A 26,969-nucleotide genomic window follows, 5' to 3' on the forward strand; every position below is an offset into this window, starting at 1 on the left:
AATCCCCCAGGTGCAGCATCTGAGGGGTTAATAGCGGCGGATCGCAGCGTGCAGTCATAGAGGCTGGGTGCCGGGTATGGGATATGTCCGGCACCCGCAGCCTGCGTTTGTATTAAGCATAATCGATATTCATTGGTAGTGCACTGAACAATCCGAAATTGATTTATACTGTAAAAAAACATTTCCCGAACTCTGGTTCAGTTCCTAAGTGGTTTACAGTATAAATGAATTTCTGAAGTTATTACTCAGTCTCGCGAGACTTCACGAAGTAATAACTTCGGCTCAACAGAGCCAATACATTCTAATACTGTACGGAGCGCTCGCTCTGTACAGTATTGAAACAAAGTTTTATGCGATTTGCTCATCCCTAGTCTGCATGTATTAGTGCAGCTCCCAAATAGCTTCAAACCAGGCTGCTTTTTTTCCTCTGGATTCAAAGGACTGAGCTGCACTCAAGACTGGCTATTTAAAGGGAACCTGTCACCGGGATTTTGTGTATAGAGCTGAGGACATGGGTTGCTAGATGGCCGATAGCACATCCGCAATATCCACTCCCCATAGCTCTGTGTGCATCAAATGTTTTTTTTAACACAATAAAAGCACACAGAGCTATGGGGACTGGGTATTGCGGATGTGCTAGCGGCCATCTAGCAACCCATGTCCTCAGCTCTATACATAAAATCCCGGTGATAGGTTCCCTTTAACTTCTCCTAATTAGAAAGCCACATCCTAATTACTCACATGTGCAACACCCTGGAGAGGGAAGAGAAAAAAAAAAGGAATGACAGTATACTCTCAGCTGCTATGCAATAAACCTGGCATCCAAAGCAAGTCAGTGTATAACTAGACTACACTGCTCTGACAATAAAGTCAGGCACAGCCACTCAGCAATGCACACAAATAATTTAGCTCTCACAGATACTCCCTCATGTAATCTAAAGTCACACACTTAATACAAACACACACTTGAAATCAAACACGCGAAAGCTCACAAACTCACGTTGTTTGTCTGCTTGTATAAATGCAGCTTCCAAACAGCTTCAAACCAGACTGCTTTTTTTCCTCTGGATTCAGACTGTACTTAAAAAAAAAATAAAAAAAAATAATGGCATACACATAGTCCCCAAAATGTTCCCAAAAGTCCCATCAATAGTATTAATTTTCTGCAAGAGTGCCCTCATTAGTTATAGTCCCCCTACAGTGGTAATGCTCCTCAGGAGTGTCGCTGTTAGAAGTAGTGCCCTCCATAATGTGCCCAATAATAGTAATGCCCCCACAGAAGTCCCAGAAGTAATAATGCCCCATAGTGCCTCCAGTAGTAATTAGGTCCCCTAATAATAATAGAAAAGGCTGCAGTGTATACTACAGGCACATTTACACCCTGATGCAATAATTGGACTGTTACAGGTGTATAATAACCACACCACTTCATCTCACAAGCATTTGTGGATGTAAACCTTGTCTGATCACATACAAACGCAAAAACACAAATGCAATAGCACTCTGCAACCTGCATTCCCTGGACTTTGTGTGGCTATCATGGCCCATAAACAGGTAGGAACTAGTGTTAGGGACCACTCATAGAGGCGACCTTGACGTGGTGAGTGGCTTATTACGCTTTGGCCAAAATGTACACCAATGCCTCATTCAACCTCCAGCATAGAGGCAGGGCAGAGTGCTGGTTGCAGAGTACTATTGCATTTGTGTTTTTGCGTTTGTATGTGTATTTCGCCATAGCGATGTGTACCTGCATACAGGGTTGTGCTGACTGAATCCCCCACATTTTTTCCTTGTCTGATCACAACTTGCGTACACAGACATTCAAATAAGAATAATTCTTGTATGAAAATGTCGGGGATGGTGCTTAAGGAATGTATAGTGGTTGTCTATCGAGGGAAGCTTGTTAGATAAGGCTCAGTGTGTGAGATAAATAAAAGAAGGAATACTTGCCCTCACTGATCCTTTGCCGCCTGTGTTCCTTACTGGCTCCCCACTGGTTTTGTCTTCCTGGTCTGGTTTCAGCCAGTCAGTTGGTGGCAGATAACTAGAATAAGCGTGGATCTGTTCAGTGTGCCTCGCAGAGAGGAGAAATTGAGTTCTATTCAATCAGCAGAGGTCACAAATCTGCTAACTGTCCTCCGTCAGTACCCCAGCGATATCCTGTTAATGTCTATTCAACAGTCTTTCTTTTCAGCTCATCATCACAGTTTAGATTACAATGTCAGATAATACAAGATCACGCCATTCACAACAGGTGCTATCACAGCTCCCCCCCCCATGATCTCTGCACAAATCACTTTAATATTTGGTTTAACCCCTTCCAGACCTCCGCCATACATGTATAGCAGAAGTCCGGTATTAAAAGATGGCGCCTTCTCGCGAGCCATAACAGCTGGGTTTCTGCTGCTTTGAACAGCAGAGGCCTGGGGCTAATGACATTTAACCCCTCAGATACTGTGGTCAAATACACTATGGCATCTGAGAGCGCTAAGACTGGAAGCCTCTCACTTCCTTCCCCTGGCTGAGATCGGGAATGATGATCCCTACTTGTAATAGACCTGAGCCATTACAAAGTTTCGAGGCCAGTTACCAATATATTCCAATGCTGGCCTGCAGGTGGCAGCACTGCATTAAATATACCGTACTGAGTCCTGTATTCTGTAAAGGATAGATATTCATTACAGAATACAAGTGGTAATCTAATATTTGCTTGTTATAGTCATCTACTGTTACTTAAAAAAACTTAAAATAAAATAAAAAACTAATTTTCAAGTTATTCCCTTGAATAAAAAATAAATAAACAACATAATAGTACACACTTGTACTATTAAAATGTAAAGATATTTATCCCATACGGTGAACAGCATAAGGGGAAAAAATTGAAATGTCTGATTTGGCTTTTTTTTACGGAAAGTGGGTGGAACTTTGTGGGAAGTTGGTGGGACCTAAGGTGCTCAATTTTGGGCCAAAATGTTGGCGCAATTCAGCCATAAGCCAGCCAATATCAAATCCAACCAGTAATTGAAATGGTCAGTGAAGTGTGTCTATCCCTGCACCAGATTTATCCACCAACCAGAACCACTGTGATAAGTCTGGTGCAGGTCTTCACCGTCTAAGCTGCCTACACCATCTTTACGATTAGGAAATCTGGGCCTGAATTTATTGTTGTCAATAGATCATTTTCAGGTGACACATTACCTTTAAAGGGGTTCTCCGGGAAAGATAAAAATGAAAATACTGAAAAAACATCTTATTATAAATAAACCCCTGAATGTGTTTATTTAGAATGGCTCATTTCTTTCTTTAGGTGAAGGAAGTAAAATGGCTGCTGTCAGATCCCCTGCCCTGGAATCCATCCTTCTAATGACACTGCAGGACGCCCTGTGTGAGAGTCCTATGTAAACTCCAGTCTTCAGCACCCAATGATGTGCAGATGACAGCTGAGTTCACCTCACCTTATGCTCATGAGCTGAAGTGTAGGAATGAGGACCAGACACGTTCTGCAAGGAAACACTTCAGCTTGTGTGTTTGAGGTGAGGGGACTTCAGACAAGTGCTTATCTCAGTTATGTATCTGCATAGTTCATAGTTCTTCTGTATCTCAGGCAACCGCATTACCCCTCGGTGGTGTAATGGTAAAGTGTCTTGGTATACAAACCTGATGTTGCCACATTTCTACCTTACACAAGTATAGTAACGGTGCTGGAACTAGCCGCTGTCTGACATGGCTTCACAATCGTTATGGCAGGGTCTTCATCCTGAACTAGGTGCTAGATATGGCATGTCTACAGTAGTCTTAAGGTGTGCTCATGTGAGCTGCATTGTCACCTTCAGTTGACTGAGTAATGGCAGCATTCCTTATGTCATCTTTTTGCTCAGACATCAATGCCTTACTGTTACATTCACCAGACCAGTACTTTACCCCTTTCATGGTATAGGCACTGCTACCATGCCATCCTTGTATATGCCATTACAAAGTGAGGGCTAGAGTTTTCCTGTGATTGCTACTCTTCTTTTTCTTGCTCAGCAGTACACTATTACTACCGTACCTTTGCCATATTACTACCTTCTACGACAGAGTGATTATGTTGTTGCGGACTATACTCATTTGCTTCATCCTGTTTGATCCTTTTCCACTGCATTTCAACAATGCCATTCAAGCTTCCGCCTGCTCCCCTTTCCCTCCTTAGAAGGTCCATGCACTGTCAGTGTCTTTGGCTGGGTCTACTTACCCTTCACCACACATCATGGACAATCTATCTGACTGATACCACCCTGGAGGCTACCTCGGGTGCCTTTTTATATAGAGACTCTTCTTGCAACTTCCACACCCCATCTACTCAGGGTGAGACTTTGTCAACAAGTGAGAAAGACCAAGTTCACACTTAAGTTATTTGGTCAGTTATTTCCATCAATTGTGAGCCAAAACTAGAAGTGAAGCCTACTGAGAGTTAAATGGGTTTTTTATTAAAGTTTTTCGGATAAGTACATTTATAAATCCAGCATGTGTACATTTAAGTAAACAAGTACATACCCAATTTTGGAGCATTAATAAGCAATCTTTGAACATACAAGAATGAAGAACCCTAGGGAAGCCATGCTCATGCCATAGAGGACATCACCCAGCTAGTTCTCTTAGAGCAGTTCTTTGCCACACCCCTCCGATAGTACGGGATTGGGTGCGAGATAAGCGGCCACAGACGGTACAGCAAGCAGCGACTTTGGCCGATGAATATCTGGACTCTCGGAGATCCATTGGAGGCCAGCGCTATCCACTACCGCGTCCCAGTGTACCGACCTCGAGCCCAACTCCAGTATCTCAGTGGGCTGCCTCTAGACCCTTAGCCCGATCAAAACCTTCTACCGGGCCTAAGTGCTATACATGTAATCAGACTGGTCATCTGCAGCGTTATTGCCCTAACCGATCCCAGAGGTACCAAGAGACCAGTTATCCAGGTCGGCTACTTATTGCCTCCAGAACGAGGCCAACCCTCTAGATGTTCAGGAAGAGATTGGTGAGCTGTTCGAGGCTGATCCCGTCCAGGCCGCAGCTGAAGATAATCGGCAGCACCATCGTCAGGCGGTATGGGTAATGGGCAGCCGGCCCAGGGACATCGTAATTCCAGGGCTACGATTACCCTTATTCAGCCTCACATGGTTCCTCAGTCGGCCCGAACCAGCCAGACTGTGGCAGTCAGGGTAGCAAGGGGCAAGGTGCTGCGTTTATCCACTGCCAGAGTTCACCTGGATTGGGGCTCAGGGAAGTGACAAGTGCGAGTAGGGATACTCCGTGAGTTACCCGCGAAAGTACTTTTGGGGAACGACTTGGGGCATTTGACTTCTTCATTTGCACCAGAGACCGCCATGGCCGTGACCACCCGACAACAAAGCCCTCCCTACAAGGCAACTCCACTCCTATGGGGACCCAGGTAAGACCAAATCCTCCCACGTTACCCCGACTTGACAACCCCATGTCCTGGGATTCTCCTACCGATGTTAGGCAAGAAACCCGGAGAGACCCTACTTTAGCGTGCTATCGGGACAGGGCGGGCAAGGATCCAGGGGGGTTAGGGGAAGACAGAATAGAGTGGGAGGGAGGGCTTCTTTATCGTTACACTGAAGGGGTGGGCATCGGGAAGCGCGAGGGCCCCCACAAACAGCTAGTCGTACCCCAGAAGTACAGACAGGAGCTATTGAGGCTGGCTCACGATATCCCCTTGGCCGGACATTTAGGGATGGCTAAGACCCGGAGTTGGTTGTCTCGTGCTTTCTTCTGGCCTAGGTTACATGCAGAGGTACGAGAATACTGCCGGACCTGTGAGACATGCCAGAGGGTAGGAAAGATGGGGGATCATCCAAAAGCCTCTCTGCACCCCATGCCGATAATTAGGGAAGCCTTTAGCCGGATAGCAGTAGACATTATTGGCCCACTGGCCCGCCCCAGTGCCACTGGGAAGAAGTATATTCTTACAGTGGTGGATTACGCCACCCGCTTCCCAGAAGCTATTCCCCTATCCAATATCCAGGCTGACACGGTAGCTGATGCCTTACTGCGGGTGTTTACTAGGGTAGGATTTCTGCAGGAGATATTGTCTGATCAAGGAAATCAGTTCAACGCAGAGCTGACCCAGCAGCTCTGGCGCCTCTGTGGTATTAAAACCCTCCAGAGTGCACCCTACCACCCCCAAACGAACGGGCTGTGCGAGAGATTTAACGGGACCCTAAAACAGCTACTTCGGGCCTTCGTGGAGAGTAGGAAGGATTGGGAAAAATATCTTCCCCACCTACTGTTAGCCTACAGGGAGGTACCTCAAGAGTCCACAGGGTTTTCACCATTTGAGCTGTTGTATGGGCGAAGGGTTAGGGGACCCTTAGACTTAGTGAGGGTCCAGTGGGAAGGGGGAGAGGGTCCGGAAGGCCTCCCCATCCTTAGTTACGCCTTGGAACTCAGGGATCGACTGCGGGAACTTACCGAGCTAGTCCATGAGAATATGCAATCAGCCCAGAGTCAGCAGAAGGTTTGGTATGATCGATCTGCTCGGAATCACACTTTTTGTGTCGGACAGAAGGTCCTAGTACTCAAACCCTTGAAGCTAAATAAATTACAGGCCTCCTGGCAAGGCCCCTATCAGGTGGTAAAACAGCTGTGCAACACCACCTACGTGGTCGCCAGCTGTGCAGACACAAGAATTAAGAGGACATTCCACATCAATATGATGAAGGCCTATCACGAGAGGGCATATGCGCTCCTGCCACCGGGGACTCTGAATACCTGCCGATGCTGGAGCTTCCTGCAATCAGTAACCGTTCTGGGGGGGTGGAAGATGTTCAGTTAGGAGATGGGTTAGGACCCCAGGAACAAGAACAGGTCAGGGAATTACTCCAGGACCGGAAAGAGATGTTCTCAACACTCCCTGGATACACTCACTTGGCAGTGCACAAGGTGGAGACCCTCGGGCAGAAGCCCCTGAGACAATCAGCCTATAGGATTCCCGGAGCTGTGCAAGGGATGAGAGCAGAGATTAGGGAGATGCTTGAGTTAGGGGTGATCGAACCATCAGCAAGCCTCTGGGCTTCCCCTGTAGTATTAGTCCCAAAACGGGATGGCACGACCGGATTTTGTGTGGACTATAGGGGACTAAATGACTGTACTGTGACAGGCGCCTACCCCATGCCCCGAGTGGACGAATTGTTGGACAAAATAGCTCAGGGACATTATCTGACGACTATTGACCTGTGTAAGGGCTACTGGCAGATTCCCCTGGAGGCGGATGCCATTCCAAAGTCGGCCTTCATCACCCCGTTTGGCCTTTACCAGTTCTGGGTAATGCCATTCAGGATGAAAAATGCTCCGGCTACCTTCCAACGAATGATAGATCAACTCCTCGGTGGTCTGCAGGATTTTGCATGCGCATATCTTGATGACATCGCAATCTATAGCCAGACATGGGAGGAGCATCTCAGACACCTGGGCATAGTGCTAGACAGAATCAGAGTTGCAGGCCTGACCCTGAAGCCAGACAAGTGTAATATCGGGATGTCTGAGGTACAATATTTGGGACATAGAGTGGGATGTGGGAAGCAGAGGCAGGAGCCTGCAAAAATCGAGGCCACCCTAAACTGGCTGGTTCCCAGAACCAAGGCCCAGGTAGTTGCATTTTTAGGGACAGCCGGGTACTACAGAAAGTTTGTACGCCACTATAGTGACATAGCCAAACCACTGACGGACCTGACCAAAAATAATCTCCCTAGACAGGTCCTGTGGTCCCCGGAGTGCGAAACAGCATTTCAACAGTTGAAAATCACCCTAACACAAGCTCCCATACTCGCGGCACCCGATCCTAACAAACGCTTTGTCGTACATACAGACGCCTCCAAGTTCGGACTGGGAGTTGTACTAAGTCAAGTTGGCGACGACTGGAAGGAGCACCCGGTGGCGTATCTCAGCCGCAACTTGTTACCTCGTGAAGTTGGATATGCTGCCATGGAAAAAGAATGTTTGGCTTTAGTCTGGGCTTTAAAGAAATTGCAGCCCTACGTGTATGGACGCTCTTTTACCGTCATGACGGACCACAATCCCTTGATATGGCTAAACTGGGTGGCGGGAGAGAATGCCCGATTACTAAGGTGGAGCCTGGCTTTGCAACCCTACAATTTCACCATACAATATCGGCCAGGGCCTCAAAACGGGAATGCGGATGGATTATCCCGGCAAACGGACCTGGAATCTTAAGACTACTTTTCCAACATCCTCGAGTTGACCCGGTGAGGGTCCCACTGTGGCTGTTGGTCTGTTTCCCGGGAGGGGGGTAATGTCATGGTTTGAATCTCTCTGTGACAATGTCCACACCCATCTGCCTCCCAGCCAAGCTCTTGAACTAATCCCTGCTTACCTCATTTGCATAGCCAATCAGAAGGGGTTTTACAATTTACCAATTGAAAGAGATGTTCCAACTGTCAATATAAATATGTGATGCATTCAATAAAGAATTGGTCAGTTTGAACTCACATACAGCCTGACTGGTGTTAGTTCTGTGAGAATTAAAAACGACACGAGCGGTTGTTTGAGGCCGAATCATCAACGGCGGAACCAGCAGATATTGTGGTCACATCAGGGAGGGCCGTGAGAGCAGAATAGAGCGAGCAGGGGCTCGTTACAGTCTTCATTTATCATGCTCCTGTGGCTTAATTGGCAACACTCCTATCTGCCTATCTGAGGTGGTTCCCTTGGTATCTATCCCATACATCTTCAGTGGGCACTCTGTTTTTCTGTGGGTTTTCTCCATTCTAGTGTTTATCTTTTTCCTTATTTTCCTCCAGTGTGACCTACATTCAGTCCTGAGCTTCTAGAATTTCCTGAGTGGTTTTGCTCAGTAGAGCAGGGCTAATCCTTGACTTGCTTTGACTAGGGCGCCATGATGCTTCCGATTGACAGGTTTGTCAAGTCACATAAGATCCTATATTTCAGATCCTGTAGAAATCCTTGAAGGATGTTACTACCTGTTAACCCCTTCACGCATTATGACGTACCTGTACGTTACGTCATAATGTGTGAAGGGATGTATGGAGCGGGCCCGCTCCATACACGGCGGGTGCTGACTGTATTATACAGCCGGTACCCGTCCGCACTGACGGGAAGCGGCGATTGCACCACCTCTGTCATTTAACCCCTCAGGTGCTGCGATCAATGCTGATCGCGGCACCTGTGAGTGAAGGCAGAGGGATGCGGCTCCCTCTGCCTTCCGATCGGAGCTCCCGCAGTGAAATCGCAGGGCTCCGATCGGATGCCATGGCGTCCTGGATGCTGCTGAAGCGCTCCAGGCCTGCCATTGGATTCTCCATACTGAGCTATGCCCGAGGACAGTGTGAGCATCCAATTCACTCTAATAGAGATTTATTAGGAAGAATAGGAGAGGGGCTAAAAAGATCCCATGTATTATGCCCCTATGGGAGCTAATGGTTAAATAAAAGTAAAAAAAAGTTCTTAAAAAATGTAAAGACACCAGTATATTAAAAGTTTAAATCACCCCCTTTTTCCACTTTTACATATAAAAATATATAAACAATAAAAAAATAAACATATTAGGTAACCCCACATCCAAAAATGTCTGAACTATTAAAATATTTTTTAAAATTCCTGTATGGTGAACAATGAAAACCACGCGATTCACAATTTTTTTTTGTCATTTTGTCCCCCCAAAAAAAATAAGTGATCATAAATACGTACATGCCACAAAAATTGTACCAATAAAAAATACAGTTCGTTACGCAATAAACAAGCCCTCATACAGCTCTGTAGACTGAAATATAAAAAAGTTATGGCTGTCAGAATGGCAATGCAAAGAAAATTTTGATTTTTTTTTTCTCAAAGGCTTTTATTTTTTTTAAAGTAGTAAAAAAAAAAAAAACGATGCAAGCTTGGTATCGCTGCATTCATATTCCGCTGCAGAATAAGGATGTCAGGTCATTTTTAGCACATAGTGAACGCTGTGATGTCAAAACCCCAAAAACCTTGGCAGGATTCTTTTTTTCTTTTTTTCCTGTTTTCCAGTACGAGATATGGTAAATTAAATAGTAGTAATAAAAATGCATCTTGGCCTGCAAAACAAAGGCCTCATATAGCTATGTGAACAGAAAAATAAAAAAAAGGTATGGTTATTGGAACGTGAGGAGGAAAGATCCAAAATGCAAAAATGAAAATGGACCTTGACCTTAAGGGGTTAAAGTTTTACTAACCATTAAAGGTGTAGTGGGAGGGCTGTTTACGTAAACTTGAAGCTACCATGTTATCATTTTTTTATGTAATGTTTCAGGCTACGATTGTCCCATCACTGAAGGTATCTACGACTATGCTGCTGCCATAGGAGGAGCAACACTCACTGCTGCTGAACACTTAATGGAAGACAAAGCCCACATTGCCATTAACTGGCCAGGTGGTTGGCATCATGCTAAGAAGTAGGCATTGTGGGAGCCCTTGGTAAATTCAATTTGAATAAGTCAAATGTGTTTTGTCACATCATTAAACTTTTCACATCGGGAACATTGATGTCATATTTTCTCTATTTGGGGTAAGGGGGCAGTTTTTTGCTTTTTCTAATTATACTGTGGCAACCAAACAAGATTTCATATGTGTGTTTTTCTTACTTCTTAGAGATGAAGCCTCTGGATTTTGTTACCTTAATGATGCTGTTTTAGGCATTTTGAAACTGCGGCAAAAATATGACCGAGTACTCTATATTGATCTTGATTTACATCATGGAGACGGTAAGAAGTATTACAGTTCTTTCAGTGGGTCTAAACTAATCATTTTGTATTTTCACATTCATATAGCATTAAAGGGGTTTTCCAACATTTTTTCTTTACTGATGATCCTTCCTCTGGATAGGTCATCAGCATCTGATCAGTGGGGGTCCGACACCGAGGATGATTAGCTGTTTGAAAAGGCAGCGGCGCTCTCTGTAGTGCTGTGGCCTTCTCCAGCTTTCTCTGGGCTATCTGACGTCCCGTTCATTGGTCACATGGCCTAGACGCAGCTCAGCTCCAAGTGAATGGAGCTGAGCTGCTGTACCAAGCACAGCCACTGTTCAATGTAGGGCACTGTGCCTAGTAAGATGAGAGAAGGGTGCGGTGCTAGTGCCGGGTGTCGGACCCCAACTGATCAGATACACATGACCTATCCAGGGAATAGGTCATCAGTAAAAAAAAACAAAATTGCCGGAAAACCCCTTAAAGACTTTGGATGAGAATGCTCATCCTAAATTGCCGGTACTTGGCACTCCAGGATGAGCATTCTTGTCCTGCGGTCCTTCACCTGTCCCACACACTCTGTCTTCATTAGCAGCATGGGCCCAGCTGTTACTGACATTCAGACCCCTGCTGCATCCACCAGCATCGGTGACAACATCGATACTGGTGGTTTAACCCCTAATGTGCTGTGGTCAGAGCTGACCATACGGGAGGTTTGCGCTCCCTCTCCTTATCCATCAGGTTCTTGCCCTGCGATGACGGGCACCCGATGGTTGCCTTGGCAGCCCCAAGCCCGCAGCTACGGGCCCAGCACAGATATATTGTACTGCATTGAAACAGGGATGAGACCCTGAAATGTTGAAGTCCCATAGTGGGACAAAAATTAAACAAAGTAAAAAAAAATTCCCCTTTCCCAAAAAAAAATAGGAAAAAAACCAGACATTATGTATCGCCACGTCTGTAACAACTGGCTATAAAAAAAATAGCACATGATCCACCCCGTCGGATGAACACAGTAGAAAAATAAAAATTAAAAACTGTGCCAAAAAAGCCATTTTTAGTCACCTTACATCACAAGAAGTGTAATACTAAGTGATCAAAAAAGTCATATGTATTCCAAAATAGTACCAATCTGTCACCTCAAACGGCAAATTTTTAGTAAATGGAGACACAAAAAACATGATTTTGTTTTTTCAAAAAAATGCTTTTATTGTGTAAAACCAAAATATATAAAAAAAATTGTGGGACATTTTGGGGTACATTTGGCTTTTTTATAGTTTTTTTTTTATCCAATTTTTTGGGAAGTAAGGTGGGCAAAAATTGCGATTCAGTATTTATTATGGGGTTCACCATGTGATATATATTATGTAATAACTTAATTCTGCAGATTGATAAGATTGACAACACCAAAAGTATATATATTTTTTTTAATGTTAAACTACTTTTATATAAAAAAAAAGAACTTTTTATAAAAAAAATTGTTATACTTTGCATCGCCATGTATTCCGTAACATTTTTATTTTTCTGCCGAAATAGGTCTCTGAGGACTTGCCTTTTGCAGGACAGACTGTAGATTTTATTGGTACCATTTTGGTGTAAATGATCGCTATGTTTTTTGGGAGACGAGGAAATTTTTTTTTATTTTTTCATGGTGTATACCATGTGATATTTTAGAGCAGGTCATTAATGACGCGGCATTAACAAATATTTATATTTTAATATTTTTTTTAGTATTGCACAATAAAAGTATTCTTGGAAAAAATATTATGTTTTTGTATCTCCATTTTCTGAGATGTATTATATATTTTTTTTCTGGAAATGATCTTTGTGAGGGCTCTTTTTGTGTAGGATGGGGTGACTTTTTCATTGTCTTCATTTTGGGGTACATAGTAGTTTTTGATTGCTTGCTATTACGCTTTTTGTGAGGCAAGGTGACCAAAAAAATTGCTTTTTTGGCACCTTTTATATTTTTTTACAGCGTTCATCTTACTGTGTAGATTATGTAAAATTTTTATAGAGCTGATTTTTATGGATGCAACAAATACCAAATGTTTTTTTTTTTTTTTAATCTATTTTTTACAATACTAAATGGCTTGCTGAGGGGAACAGGGCTTTTTTACACTTGAAACTTTTATTGTTTTTATTTTTTATAAAAAACTATTTATTTATTTTTATTTATTTTTTTATACACTTTGTGCCGCCCCATAAGATCATACGAGACCTTTTGGGGGACATTTAACACTACATTTTATTTTATTTTTTTAACTGATTATTTCTTCTGAAGCATGAGCTGGTCACAGTAGCCCCAGTTACAGGGGAATACTGCCCCTGTATACTGTAGAGCTGAATGAGGTCTAATGAAGATCCCGCAGACTTCTGTGCCACAAGAAGTTGCTTAGCGCTTGTTCAGTGCTGTGTATACAGCGATCTGGAAGGCAGGAACACTGAGGAACCATCCCTGCCTTGTCTATAAGGCTAGTTTCACACGAGCGTGATGGATTAGGTCCGGATGCGTTCAGGGTGCGTTCAGTGAAACTCGCACTATTTTGCAAGCAAGTTCAGTCAGTTTTGTCTGCGGTTGCGTTTAGTTGTTCAGTTTTTTCCGCACGGGTGCAATGCGTTTTGATGCGTTTTTCACGCGCGTGATAAAAAACAGAATGTTTACAAACAACATCTCTTAGCAACCATCAGTGAAAAACGCTTGCTTGCTTGCGGATGCAATGCGTTTTTCACGCAGCCCCATTCACTTCTACGGGGCCAGGGCTGCGTGAAAAACGCAGAATATAGAACATGCTGCGATTTTCACGCAACGCAGAACTGATGCATGAAAAACAACGCTCATGTACACAGACCCATTGAAATGAATGGGTCAGGATTCAGTGCGGGTGCTATGCGTTCACGTCACGCATTGCACCCGCGCGGAAAACTCACTCGTGTGAAAGGGGCCTAAGGAGTTCTGCTGTCACTGACAGTGGCCCACCGCTCAGCAGATACATGATTAGCGCGCAGCTGCGATCTCTGAACGGATGTTCTAAAACGTCCAGGATGTTTATAGTCTATGGGTGGTCGGGAACTGGTTAAATAATGATCATACATTTATTATACCCATATCCTATGATATACCGGTACATAACCAAATATAAACCATGTTGTATACATATCATATATTTTAGCATCAGCAAGTCATGACATATGGCATATTTCTTGGGCACTTACAGGGGTTTTCCACCACAAGCCTTTTTCTTATAATGTCCTCTTGTTTGTGTAGGAGACATGACTGAGTGATTGTGTTTGGCTGTTGCTATATCCCATTATATTCGCATGACAGAGATGACAAAATACAGTTCTGGAGGACACGCATCCAGCCTAGTTTGTGTACTGCAGGTCAGGACAGGTCCTCCAGAGCAAGAGATGCTCAGACATTCTCCTCAGTAGGGGTAGATCCTTAACCCCCAAAATATAAAATTGCAATTATTGCTACTTTTCTTTAGATTTTTCATCCATTCCTCATTTTGACTTAATTGCTTGTGGGTTGAGCAGGGAGCCAGTTGTCAGTGCCCACCGGACTTCCCATAGAGAAGGCAGAGACTTGTTTATTCACCTCCCTAACTTTCTAATCACTGCATACATGGCAAGTAGTCATGATACTCCTGCCATGGTGGTCGCCTGTAACTGCAGGAGTTGCTGGGTCTTAAAGTGGTATTCCAGCCCCATAAAAACTATTAACTATTTCCAGTCCCATGGTCTGGAAATAGTAAAAAAAATAAGAAAAAGAGCTTATACACACTGATCGCCCACTGCTGCTACTTCAACAGTGCCCATATTCCTGCTGTGCTCTACTTCCAGCTGACATCTTGCCCATATTCCTGCGGTGCTGAGAGGGGAGCAGTGAGGTGAATATCAGCTAGTTTTTTTTCCAGTGCTGCAGTGAGCCCATGGAGACTGCACTAGCCAAGTTACAGGGGAAATCAGCAATCAAAAATAGAATAATATAATGCCCTCCTTTAGAGGGAATTTTTCAGTTCTGAAACACCCCCCTTCCTAATTATAGTAAGCAGTGTATAGTGTAAGTTTTGCCGAGTCTAGATATGTAATTTTTATCTTCATAACTCATTTGCATTCTGACACTGTGCTCCAACAAACCAGAATTAAAATGCACTGTGAGAGGACTATTGTACTCACATAATGGAGAGTAGTCCTCTCAATGTATTTTACTGCTGGTTTGTGGGCGCACAGCGTCAGAATGCAAGTGATTTTGAAGATAAAAAGGACATAACCGGACTCGGCGTCACTTCCAATATACACCTCTTACTTCAGTTTGGGGTCTGACAGATTCCCTTTAATGCCCCTCTGCTCTCCCCACCAGTTGAGGTGTGTTGTCAAATCATACTATCATTTCTCGTAACAGAGGGTGTATTATTAGTATTGATGTTAAAGAGCTGATGATATTTTGTTTTGTTTCAGGAGTAGAAGATGCATTTAGTTTTACGTCTAAGGTTATGACTGTTTCTTTGCACAAATTTTCTCCTGGCTTTTTTCCAGGTATGTAGTTTAAAAATGAAATCCCAATTTTTCTTTTCTATAGTTTATTTATTGTCTTCCTATCTTCCTTACTGTTAATGCAATTTTCCACTGCGCATGTGCTTGCACGTACACTTTTGTATTTATACTTTTATGAATTTTATATGTATTTACTTGTATTCTGTGACTCATTGCTACTCATTGCTACATTGCAAGCACTGGCTATTTCCAATAGATTCCAATAGAAATAGCCAACTGCAGGCGCTCTGCTTTTTCAGAACTCCCATAGAAAGTAATGGAGTGCACTCTGCGCGGTGCACTCTCCTTAACTTTCTGGGGCCCGTTTTGGAGATAGGTGTAGGTCCCACCTCTGAGACCCACACCTATCTGACTTTGATGGCATATCGCTGGTAAACCAGGTGACATGACCCCTTTTTTTTTTTTTTTTTATCCTGCTCAATAGATATCACTGTTATATCACTTTTCCCAAATATCACAGTTTATAAAAACTGCCTTTTTCAAACTGTATTAGCCGACCCTTACACCCTGTGGAAAATCAGTTTTGATTTTGAGTTGTTGGTTACAACCTGTATTGGAGCCTTATAATGTAGGACATAGGAACCCTCATTGGTATGAACAAAGGGCATGGTTAGTGTCACATGATCTGCTGATGTCAGGACACATCTCACTGCCCTAAGGCATGAAGGGACAGCAGTCACGTGACAAACCAGGAAGTAGGATTCAAGCATGGCAGATAAGAGAAAACTGCAATTAAGGTAAATAAAAAAAAAACAAGGAGGAACGGGAGCTAGAGCACTTGATGAACGTAAACTTTAGAGTGAAAAGTAGTTTAAATATTTGCTTAAAGGGGATGTCCGTGTTCAGAGCTGAACCCGGACATACCCATAATTTCACCCAGGCAGGCCCCCCCCCCCCAACATGCGCATCGGAGCAGTTCATGCTCCGATGCTCTCCCTTGCCCTGCGCAAGATCGCACAGGGCAAGGGCTCTTTTATTTACTATAACACACTGCCAGGTGTCGGCTTCCGTCACTGGGCTCACTGCTGGGCGGAAATCTCAGCCTGGCAGCCCGAAGAAGATCCTGATTAGTCACCGGAGCTCCACAAAACGCCCTGCTGAATTGCATGAACTGCTCCGATGCTCTTGTCAGGGGGGCTGCCGGGGGAAAATTCTGGGTATGTCCAGGTTTTTCTCTGAACCCGGACAACCCCTTTAATTTGTCCTCAGCAGCCTCTCTGTTTTACTGTACATAGCAGCTTCAGATTGCCATTCAGTGATAACTGTCAGACTTTGAACAATCTGCTTAGCTCATTTATTGCCAAGTCACAGTACAACCGTGATTTGGTCATAACTTAGGTTAGAGTATCGTCCACAGCCAGTTATGTTTACCTGTGTGCAGACAGGTCCACCCCAGTGTCACGATAAGAAATGGAAGAATATATAGACCGGTTTTGTTGTTAAACTGAAAGCTGCCCAGGGGTAGGGTTGTAAAGTGTGCCAACCAGTGCATTATTTCTCTCTGAAAAATCTATAACTCAGTTTATTGTTTTCTAGGGACAGGTGATGTAAATGACATTGGCCTAGGGAAGGGACGCTACTACAGTGTAAATGTTCCCTTAGAGGATGGAATCACAGATGACAAATATTACCAGATCTGTGAAGGGTAAGAAATCTCACTTGACTGGGATTGCTTTGTGATTAAGTTTTGCATAACACAGAACATTTTCTATATTACACACAGGAGGGGGCACACAGTATGCAGGATTTGCTCCTCCTCTACTGTACTTATGTATTGACCATACGTTACAAACTAGTAATTCAAGTGTATATAAACTTTTACTTTCACTTTATTAAATCCTAAAGTACATGTGATAAAACATATTTGTAATATACCCTAGTCCAGCAAGTAGATATACAGTCTAGATCAGGGTTAATAGACATAAATCCAACTCCAGCAATTAGTATAACCCTTGAAATTAATAAACTTTAATTAAATATCAGTTAAAATAAATGGATTATTAGACACACGGAACAAAAATCACTGAGAATAAACTCAGATAGTTCCACAGCAGGCAGCTATAAAGATATCCTGAAGGGTGGGGAGAACTGTCCCTATAGTCTCGCCCTAGTCTAGTGCTCAGCCCAGGGATGACCCCTGATGGTGGGGACTCCCTGTCCTCGAACCTGGACTAATAAGATCCTACAACAGCCCTAACACAGTGGTAGGGGTTGAATGGGTGCCTGTAAGTGGAGGATAAGAAGTGAAGAAAGAAATACTATACATATACTCTCCCCTATTAAAATAGGGTAAGTTGATGGACTATGTATACAGCCCTAGTACTGTGTTTATGACAGTCAACAAGGTACACAGTGCATCAAGGTATATGTAGTAAATTACACCCTATAAGTAGACATGAAAAAAATACCCCAACGCGTTTCCCCCACTATGTGGGATCATCAGGGGGTTAGTAAACTCAATTGATATCATAGATATCGGATACCAATATTGATGTAGTGATATCCGCAATTTGGGTGCGGACCACCAATAATGATATATTAGTGTCCCTTATACATCAATATCGATGATGAGGGGGCCATTTGATAATGGTAGTAGGAGATCAATCTCATTTGGACACAATGCAGACCATAGCATAAAGAAGTTGATCTCCCATGCGGTTACAATTCCATAGAGGCATCTGTGGAGGAGAAAGAAATATGGTATAGAACACAGCAAGCTCCAAAGCTTCACCTCCACCAGTGACCACCATTATTAGGAACAGAACTCACAGTCTCTACAAACATCAGAGAAGTCCAATGAATAGTTAGATGGCATCAACACACTTAGATGTCCTAAGTCATAAAAAATATAAACTCAGTATCACCAGATATAGTCAGAATAATGAAGACACCTAGGATGAGTCTGTGTTCCATCGGCCGGAAATGACCCATTTCATAGACCGGAAGTGACGGCAATTGGTAGGCGACGCGGACGCGTTGTAGTGTATTGTTTGTGGGCGGGAACTCTGACTATTAGGAGTGCATTTAAAAAGGGGGACATGGGGCTCATACGGTAGCGGGCCTCAGGAGGAGCTGGGATGCTCTACCTTAGAGATGGACGACTGATCGTAAGTAGGGACACACATCCCCCAGGAGTCTTCATTATTCTGACTATATCTGGTGATACTGAGTTTATATTTTTTATGACTTAGGACATCTAAGTGTGTTGATGCCATCTAACTATTCATTGGACTTCTCTGATGTTTGTAGAGACTGTGAGTTCTGTTCCTAATAATGGTGGTCACTGGTGGAGGTGAAGCTTTGGAGCTTGCTGTGTTCTATACCATATTTCTTTCTCCTCCACAGATGCCTCTATGGAATTGTAACCGCATGGGAGATCAACTTCTTTATGCTATGGTCTGCATTGTGTCCAAATGAGATTGATCTCCTACTACCATTATCAAATGGCCCCCTCATCATCGATATTGATGTATAAGGGACACTAATATATCATTATTGGTGGTCCGCACCCAAATTGCGGATATCACTACATCAATATTGGTATCCGATATCTATGATATCAATTGAGTTTACTAACCCCCTGATGATCCCACATAGTGGGGGAAACGTGTTGGAGTATTTTTTTCACGTCTACTTATAGGGTGTAATTTACTACATATACCTTGATGCACTGTGTACCTTGTTGACTGTCATAAACACAGTACTAGGGCTGTATACATAGTCCATCAACTTACCCTATTTTAATAGGGGAGAGTATATGTATAGTATTTCTTTCTTCACTTCTTATCCTCCACTTACAGGCACCCATTCAACCCCTACCACTGTGTTAGGGCTGTTGTAGGATCTTATTAGTCCAGGTTCGAGGACAGGGAGTCCCCACCATCAGGGGTCATCCCTGGGCTGAGCACTAGACTAGGGCGAGACTATAGGGACAGTTCTCCCCACCCTTCAGGATATCTTTATAGCTGCCTGCTGTGGAACTATCTGAGTTTATTCTCAGTGATTTTTGTTCCGTGTGTCTAATAATCCATTTATTTTAACTGATATTTAATTAAAGTTTATTAATTTCAAGGGTTATACTAATTGCTGGAGTTGGATATTTGTAATATACTTTAACTACTGTATAAGACGCACATGTTTTGACAACAGAAAATGTAAAAAAAAAAATCTCTACTACATGCACACTCAGGTCTGCCAAATGCTGAAGGAGACACAGCAATTCTACATGCACCCAACAAACAGCTCAGCCACGTGCACCCAACAAACACAGCTCAGCCACGTGCACCCAACAAACACAGCTCAGCCACGTGCACCCAACAAACACAGCTCAGCCACGTGCACCCAACAAACACAGCTCAGCCACGTGCACCCAACAAACACAGCTCAGCCACGTGCACCCAACAAACACAGCTCAGCCACGTGCACCCAACAAACACAGCTCAGCCACGTGCACCCAACAAACACAGCTCAGCCACGTGCACTCAACAAACACAGCTCAGCCACGTGCACCCAACAAACACAGCTCAGCCACGTGCACCCAACAAACACAGCTCAGCCACGTGCACCCAACAAACACAGCTCAGCCACGTGCACCCAACAAACACAGCTCAGCCACGTGCACCCAACAAACACAGCTCAGCCACGTGCACCCAACAAACACAGCTCAGCCACGTGCACCCAACAAACACAGCTCAGCCACGTGCACCCAACAAACACAGCTCAGCCACGTGCACCCAACAAACACAGCTCAGCCACGTGCACCCAACAAACACAGCTCAGCCACGTGCACCCAACAAACACAGCTCAGCCACGTGCACCCAACAAACACAGCTCAGCCACGTGCACCCAACAAACACAGCTCTGCTTCATGCACTCACACACGCAGACACAGCTCTGCAACACACGCAAGACAACACATAGACATAGGGTACATCTTTAATAAAAAAAACACATTTTCTGGCACTTTCTGTCAGACACACACCTCTCTCATTGATCCAGCAGAGCACTGTATGTGCGCTCTGCCAGATCATTTAAGAAAGCAGTCAGGGGGTCTGGCACTGCTGGATCACCCATACTGCGGATTATAAAAAGCCGATTTTTTTTCTTGCTAAAAATTGCATCTTAGGCTGGTTTTCACCCTGGCGTTGCGGATTGGGGCCGGATGCGTTCAGAATGCATTCAGTGAAACTCTGACTATTTTGCAAGCAAGTTTAGTCAGTTTTGTCTGCGGTTGCGTTTAGTTGTTCAGTTTTTTCCACGCAGGTGCAACGCGTTTTGATGCGTTTTTCACGAGCGTGATAAAAAACGGAAGGTTTACAAACAACATCTCTTAGCAACCATCAGTGAAAAACGCATCGCACCCGCACTTGCTTGCGGATGCAATGCGTTTTTCACGCAGCCCCATTCACTTTTATGGGACCAGGGATGCGTGAAAAACACAGAATATAGAACATGCTGCGATTTTCACGCAACGCAGAAGTGATGCGTGAAAAACAACACTCATGTACACAGACCCATTGAAATGAATGGGTCAGGATTCAGTGCGGGTGCTATGCGTTCACGTCACGCATTGCACCCGCACAGAAAACTCGCTCGTGTGAAAGGGGCCTTATAGTCCGAAAAATCTGTCCTTTTTTTTTTTTTACCTCTGGTAGCAAAATAAGCACCTCACGTTTCCTATTGCACTTTAGGCCGCTTTCACACGAGCGTGATGGATTGGCTCCAGGTGCGTTCAGGGTGCATTCAGTGAAACTCAAACCAAACCAAGCAAGTTTTGTCTGCGATTGCATTAAGTTTTTTTTCCACGCGGGTTCCATGTGTTTTGATGCGTTTTTCATGCGCATCATAAAAAACGGAAGGTTTACAAACAACATCTCTTAGCAACCTTCAATGAAAAACGCTTTGCATCCGCACTTGCTTGCGTTTTTCACTGAAGCCCCATTCACTTCTATGGGGCCAGGGCTGCGTGAAAAAGGCGGAATATAGAACATGCTGCGTTTTTCACGCAACACAGAACTGATGCGTGAAAAAAAAACGCTCATGTACACAGACCCATTGAAATGAATGGGTCAGGATTCAGTGAGGGTGCTATGCGTTCACATCACGCATTGCACCTGCGCGGAAAACTCGCTCATGTGAAAGGGGCCTTAGAATATGTATTGTTGTACACCTGTATGTATTGGAGTACGGATTCCCTTGCAGCTGCACTGAGCTCTGTACAGGCCAGAGCTTCGCTGATCCTGCCTGTGCCAGCGGTGCTCTCCTAAATCCTGGCATATATGGTGTATGTCAGGCTTCAGCAGAGCAGGCACACACAGAGGAACCTGCATTGCGCTTGCTCCGCTTCCCTTTGCTTACAGCCTTAACTGATGTGGTATACAGGCTATTAGTAGAGGGGAGCGGAGCATGTACTGGGCAGGAGCTCACATACGACTTCACTCCTCTGCCTGTGTCCGCACTGCTAAAGCCTGGCATAGCCCATCCATGCCAGGCTTTAGGAAACAAGCGTTTGTACAGGCAGGAGCAGTCGTGTGGCTGCAGGGATATCCATTCTCAGTATACAGTGGTGTATGGGAGTGCGGACTCTAAGGCCTCTTTCACACGAGCGAGTTTTTGCGCAGGTGCAGTGCGTGATGTGAACGCATAGCACCCGCACTGACTCCTGACCCATTCATTTCAATGGGTCTGTGTACATGAGCGTTTTTTTTTTTCACGCATCAGTTCTGTGTTGCGTCAAAAACGCAGCATGTTCTATATTCTGCATTTTTCACGCAGCCCTGGCCCTATAGAAGTGAATGGGGCTTCAGTGAAAAAACGCATTGCATCCACAAGCAATTGCGGATGCAATGCGTTTTTCACTGATGGTTGCTAGGAGATGTAAATCTTCAGCTTTTTTATCACGCACGTGAAAAACACATCAAAACGCATTGCACTCAGGTGGAAAAAACTGAACGCAATCGCAGACAAAACTGACTGAACTTGCTTGCAAAATGGTTCAGGTTTCACTGAATGCACCCTGAACGCATCCGGACCTAATCCGTCACGCTCGTGTGAAAGAGGCCTAAAGAGCAATAGTCACTCGAAGTTCAGATGCCTATTTCGCTAGGAAAAAATTTTTAAAAAGTATTTTACAAATATCCTTTTTAACACTTGTACTTTAGGTTTTAATAAGGTACACTTTAAATATTGGCTGACTAGACACTGTCACTAAACTATTGCATTGTTCTATATTATACACTGAAGTGGTATACTGTGCACAATATTTTTTTCCTGCTAATCCTTAAAGTTGTTTTCGGTTTGGATCAACATCCTATAACCCGAGGAGGAGCAGCGCCGTACATGATCAGCGGCACGCATCTGTGAAAACACAGATGTCGGCATATTAACCCCTTGTATGCCGCAGTCAAAGCTGACTGCAGCATGCAGAGGGTTTGGGAAGGGTATTGGTGCCCTCCACATCTCAATCGGGTCCCGACGCTGCAGTGACAGGGACCCGATGGCAGAGAAGTCAGCCCGATACCTTCCATAGGCATTGGGGCTTGCCTTCTACGGAAGCCTGTGAGATCCAGCCCCTTAGGCAGGGTCTCACAGGCAGACTGACGGCATAAAAGCTGACATGCAATGTATTGCCTGCAGGATGTATTGTAATGCATTGCAGAGGGGATCAGACCTTGGGGATCAGAAGTTGAAGTCCAAGAGTGGGACAAAAAAAAAAGGGGGTTTTCATAATAAAAAATAAAGTTTCAAGTAAAAACACCCAAAATTTCCCAAAATAACACATAAAATTGTAAGAAAAAGAAAAACGTACATATTGGCGTGTCTGTAACGACTGGCTCTATAAAAATATCAAATGATCCACCCCCTTACCTGAACGCTGTAGAAAAAAATAAAAATAAACTGTGCTAAAACAACCATTTTTTTTTGTCACATTACATCACAAAAAGTACACCACCAAGCGTTCAAAAAGGTATATGCCCCCCAAAATAGTACCAATCAAACCGTCACCTCATCCCGCAAAAAATGAGCCCCGTACATAAAACAATCGGGGGGAAAAAACTATGGCTCTCAGAATATGGAGACAATAAAACATGATTTTTTTTTTTGTTTCAAAAATGCTTTTATTGTGTTAAAAGTGTAAAAAAAAAAAAAAACATATTAGGTATCACCGTGTCCGTAATAACCAGGTCTGTTAAAATATCACATGACCTAACCCCTCAGATGAACTGCGTAAAAAAAAAAAAGCTATAAACTAGATGGACGTTGTTAGAGATGGTGGCACGGAAAGGAGAAGTGCATCATGGGTTTGGTTTTGCTTTTCTACGCTACTACTGTTTTTGCGGATCCACAATTTGCAAAACACTTACGGACGTGTGAATGGACCCTAATTCTGCTGCCTATTCTCACAACAGATTGCCAGGTATAATATGCTGCTGCAGTTAAAGGGGGCACATTACACATACAGGCCTTAAGGGGTTTTTCACCCCCAACCCCAATTTTAATTAGGCCCCGGACAGTGTTATGCATGAAAACTCCACTCATCTGTTTCCTGCTGCTGCATTTCAGTGCCGAGGCCTTGGTCCCCACTTCTAGTCTCTAGTGTGTAAACATGTGCAGTGGTGCAGCCATTCTCTGGCCTCATAGGTGACATTTCTGCAAGCGCCACATGACTCGGCTGCGGCGGTGCACGTGACACTTTCTGGAAGTTTATATGTCGGGGATTAGAGCCTCACTGCTGGAGTTTAGGGAGTAGCTGAGTGTATTTTTTACTTTATGTGCAGTACTGCCTGGGGCCTAATTAAAATTGGGTTTGGGTCTGGAAAACCCCTTTAATGAATCATTGTATTTTATCAAGTCCAGTTCATTTTACTGATGAGAGCATTGACTTACTATCATAGAACTTGTTTATCACTAATAACTGCTGTCTCTTTAAAGGGGTTGTGCAGTGTCATGATACTGATGACCTGTCCTCAGGATAGGTCATCGATATCAGATCTGTTTGGGTCAGACTTCCGGCAGCCACTCTGGTCAGCTGCTTGAAATATCGATTGTAGCTAGAATGGCAGAAGAAGCTGGAGTTACAGAGGGCCACCACTACAAAGTAGGCAGCGTGCAGGTAAACATCACAGGCTCTGATCAGCAGGGGTGCTGGGAGTCGGACCCCCATCAGTACATCAATGAGCTATCATAAGGATATACACTGTACAACCTTAATAAGCAATCAGTTAGTCAGGTTTCTTGTATGAAATATCCTTTGTCTTCCAGTGTGCTGAAGGAAGTATTTACAACATTTAACCCAGAAGCAGTTGTCCTGCAGTTGGGGGCGGATACGATTGCAGGAGACCCTATGTGCTCATTTAACATGACACCTGAGGGCATTGGGAAATGCTTAAAGTACATCTTACAGTGGCAGCTGCCAATTCTGATCCTAGGAGGAGGTAAAGTCTGTATATTCTTATGTTGCTATTGTTGTAAACCTTTATTACCAGCATGGCATTCACATTTCCTCCTATTCCCCTTTTGGGTGTCAAGCCTCATGCACACGTCCATGGAACACGGTCCGTGTGATACCGGCCTGGATTTCTTCTGAGTGCAGGAACGCACGGCGTCATTGGTTGCAATGACGCCGTGCGCTCCTGCACTCAGAAGAAATCCAGGCCGGTATTACATGGACGTGTGCATGAGGCTTAAGGCTTGTTTCACATTTGCGTTTCTCGATCATTAGCCTTCCGGATCTAGAATTGCCGGATGCTATCAGAATGCTGTCCTGCCCCGTTAACTATAAGTCGGAAACAAGCCTTAGGCTATTTTCACACTTGCGGCAGCATGGTCCGGCAAGCTGTGCTGTTGGGGGAACAGCCTGCCGGATCCGTGCTAACGCTAGCCCACCGTGCCACCAGAAGTCTGCTCTGGCCCCATTCACTGCTGGACCCTGCTTCTGCAAGTGTGAAAGTAGCCTTAGCCATTTGTAATAAAATAGATCTGTCTGTAATAGGCTATTATTTTACTACACATCAGCAGTTCACATTGTTGGAGGTCTGGGACATGAAATATCTGGCAATTGTTTATAGCAGAGAGAGAAGACTTTACAGTCTTCTTGAAATTCACATCGTAATCACAAGGAAATTTGTTTTGTGGTTCACAAGTTTCTAGCAGCAATATACAGGATCACATACGTAATAGAGCATGCATAATGAAAACAAAATACATACCTACCATAATATACTAAATAATTACCCCCAAACCCCCCACCATTTAACACATGATCCTACAATCCAATACCAAGCCTAAAAATTGTACACGTAAACAGCAATAACCAGATATTCTTTATCACTAATCCCATTAAAGTGTCAGCGGGCTAGCCGTAATAGCTGAAACAAAAGCCCTAGGGAACAAACTGTTGAGACGATTGTTGTGTAAATTATCGTTAAATCGCGCAAAACTGCACTATTATCGAGCAGTGTAAAACCAATGAACGATAGAGCGACAATCGTTCGATTTCTCGTTGGTTCGATAGTTTGTGTGGGCACAAAACTCATTGTTTGACATTTGATTTCATACATGTAAACAGGAATTTCCATTTTCACTGCACGCATGATTATAGACCATTAGTTTGTCCACAACACAATGCAACAGTCTGCTTTACAAACAGTGCGATATGTGATCGAAATAATCAGTTCGTTTAAAAGGTTATTATTGAACCGTTCACTACACCAAGAAACAACTAGTTTGTCGCTCAATCGCACTGATCATCGCCTCGTGTAAAACTACCTTTAAGGGTCCTGTATCTTTTGCTGGTCAAAGAGATCATGCCCCGGGAGCGAGTTGGATCTCGACTTATATTGCCTGCCCCTTTTGTGAAGGTGATCAGCATACACCATATCCAAACTTGGGAGCTCGACCACCCACAATCTTCTGTGCAGTCTTGACTATCCTACCTACACTCACCTAAAGAATTATTAGGAACACCATACTAATACGGTGTTGGACCCCCTTTTGCCTTCAGAACTGCCTTAATTCTACATGGCATTGATTCAACAAGGTGCTGATAGCATTCTTTAGAAATGTTGGCCCATATTGATAGGATAGCATCTTGCAGTTGATGGAGATTTGAGGGATGCACATCCAGGGCACGAAGCTCCCGTTCCACCACATCCCAAAGATGCTCTATTGGGTTGAGATCTGGTGACTGTGGGGGCCATTTTAGTACAGTGAACTCATTGTCATGTTCAAGAAACCAATTTGAAATGATTTGAGCTTTGTGACATGGTGCATTATCCTGCTGGAAGTAGCCATCAGAGGATGGATACATGTTCTCATTCTGTTTACGCCAAATTCGGACTCTACCATTTGAATGTCTCAACAGAAATCGAGACTCATCACACCAGGCAACATTTTTCCAGTCTTCAACAGTCCAATTTTGGTGAGCTCGTGCAAATTGTAGCCTCTTTTTCTTATTTGTAGTGGAGATGAGTGGTACCCGGTGGGGTCTTCTGCTGTTGTAGCCCATCCGCCTCAAGGTTGTGCGTGTTGTGGCTTCACAAATGCTTTGCTGCATACCTCGGTTGTAACGAGTGGTTATTTCAGTCAACGTTGCTCTTCTATCAGCTTGAATCAGTCGGCCCATTCTCCTCTGACCTCTAGCATCCACAAGGCATTTTTGCCCAC

At 44.0% G+C, this 26,969-nt stretch overlaps 1 protein-coding gene across 3 annotated transcripts in view; it reads left to right on the plus strand.

The window, feature by feature from the left end:
* Nucleotides 1-26,969, plus strand: part of HDAC8 (histone deacetylase 8) — a 92,738-nt gene that overhangs the window by 36,299 nt on the left and 29,470 nt on the right. The window contains exons 4-8 of one of the 3 annotated variants that reach the window (XM_040405597.1): nucleotides 10,313-10,454; nucleotides 10,651-10,763; nucleotides 15,210-15,287; nucleotides 16,842-16,950; nucleotides 24,567-24,739. In XM_040405597.1, the coding sequence (XP_040261531.1) occupies nucleotides 10,313-10,454; nucleotides 10,651-10,763; nucleotides 15,210-15,287; nucleotides 16,842-16,950; nucleotides 24,567-24,739 (615 nt within the window). Of the gene's footprint in view, nucleotides 1-10,312; nucleotides 10,568-10,650; nucleotides 10,764-15,209; nucleotides 15,288-16,841; nucleotides 16,951-24,566; nucleotides 24,740-26,969 lie in introns of those variants that run through there. The other 2 variants (XR_005773928.1, XM_040405598.1) reach the window with 2 other exon arrangements.

This window comes from Bufo bufo, chromosome 8, assembly GCF_905171765.1.
Source record: "Bufo bufo chromosome 8, aBufBuf1.1, whole genome shotgun sequence".
Classification (NCBI taxonomy): Eukaryota; Metazoa; Chordata; class Amphibia; order Anura; family Bufonidae; genus Bufo; species Bufo bufo.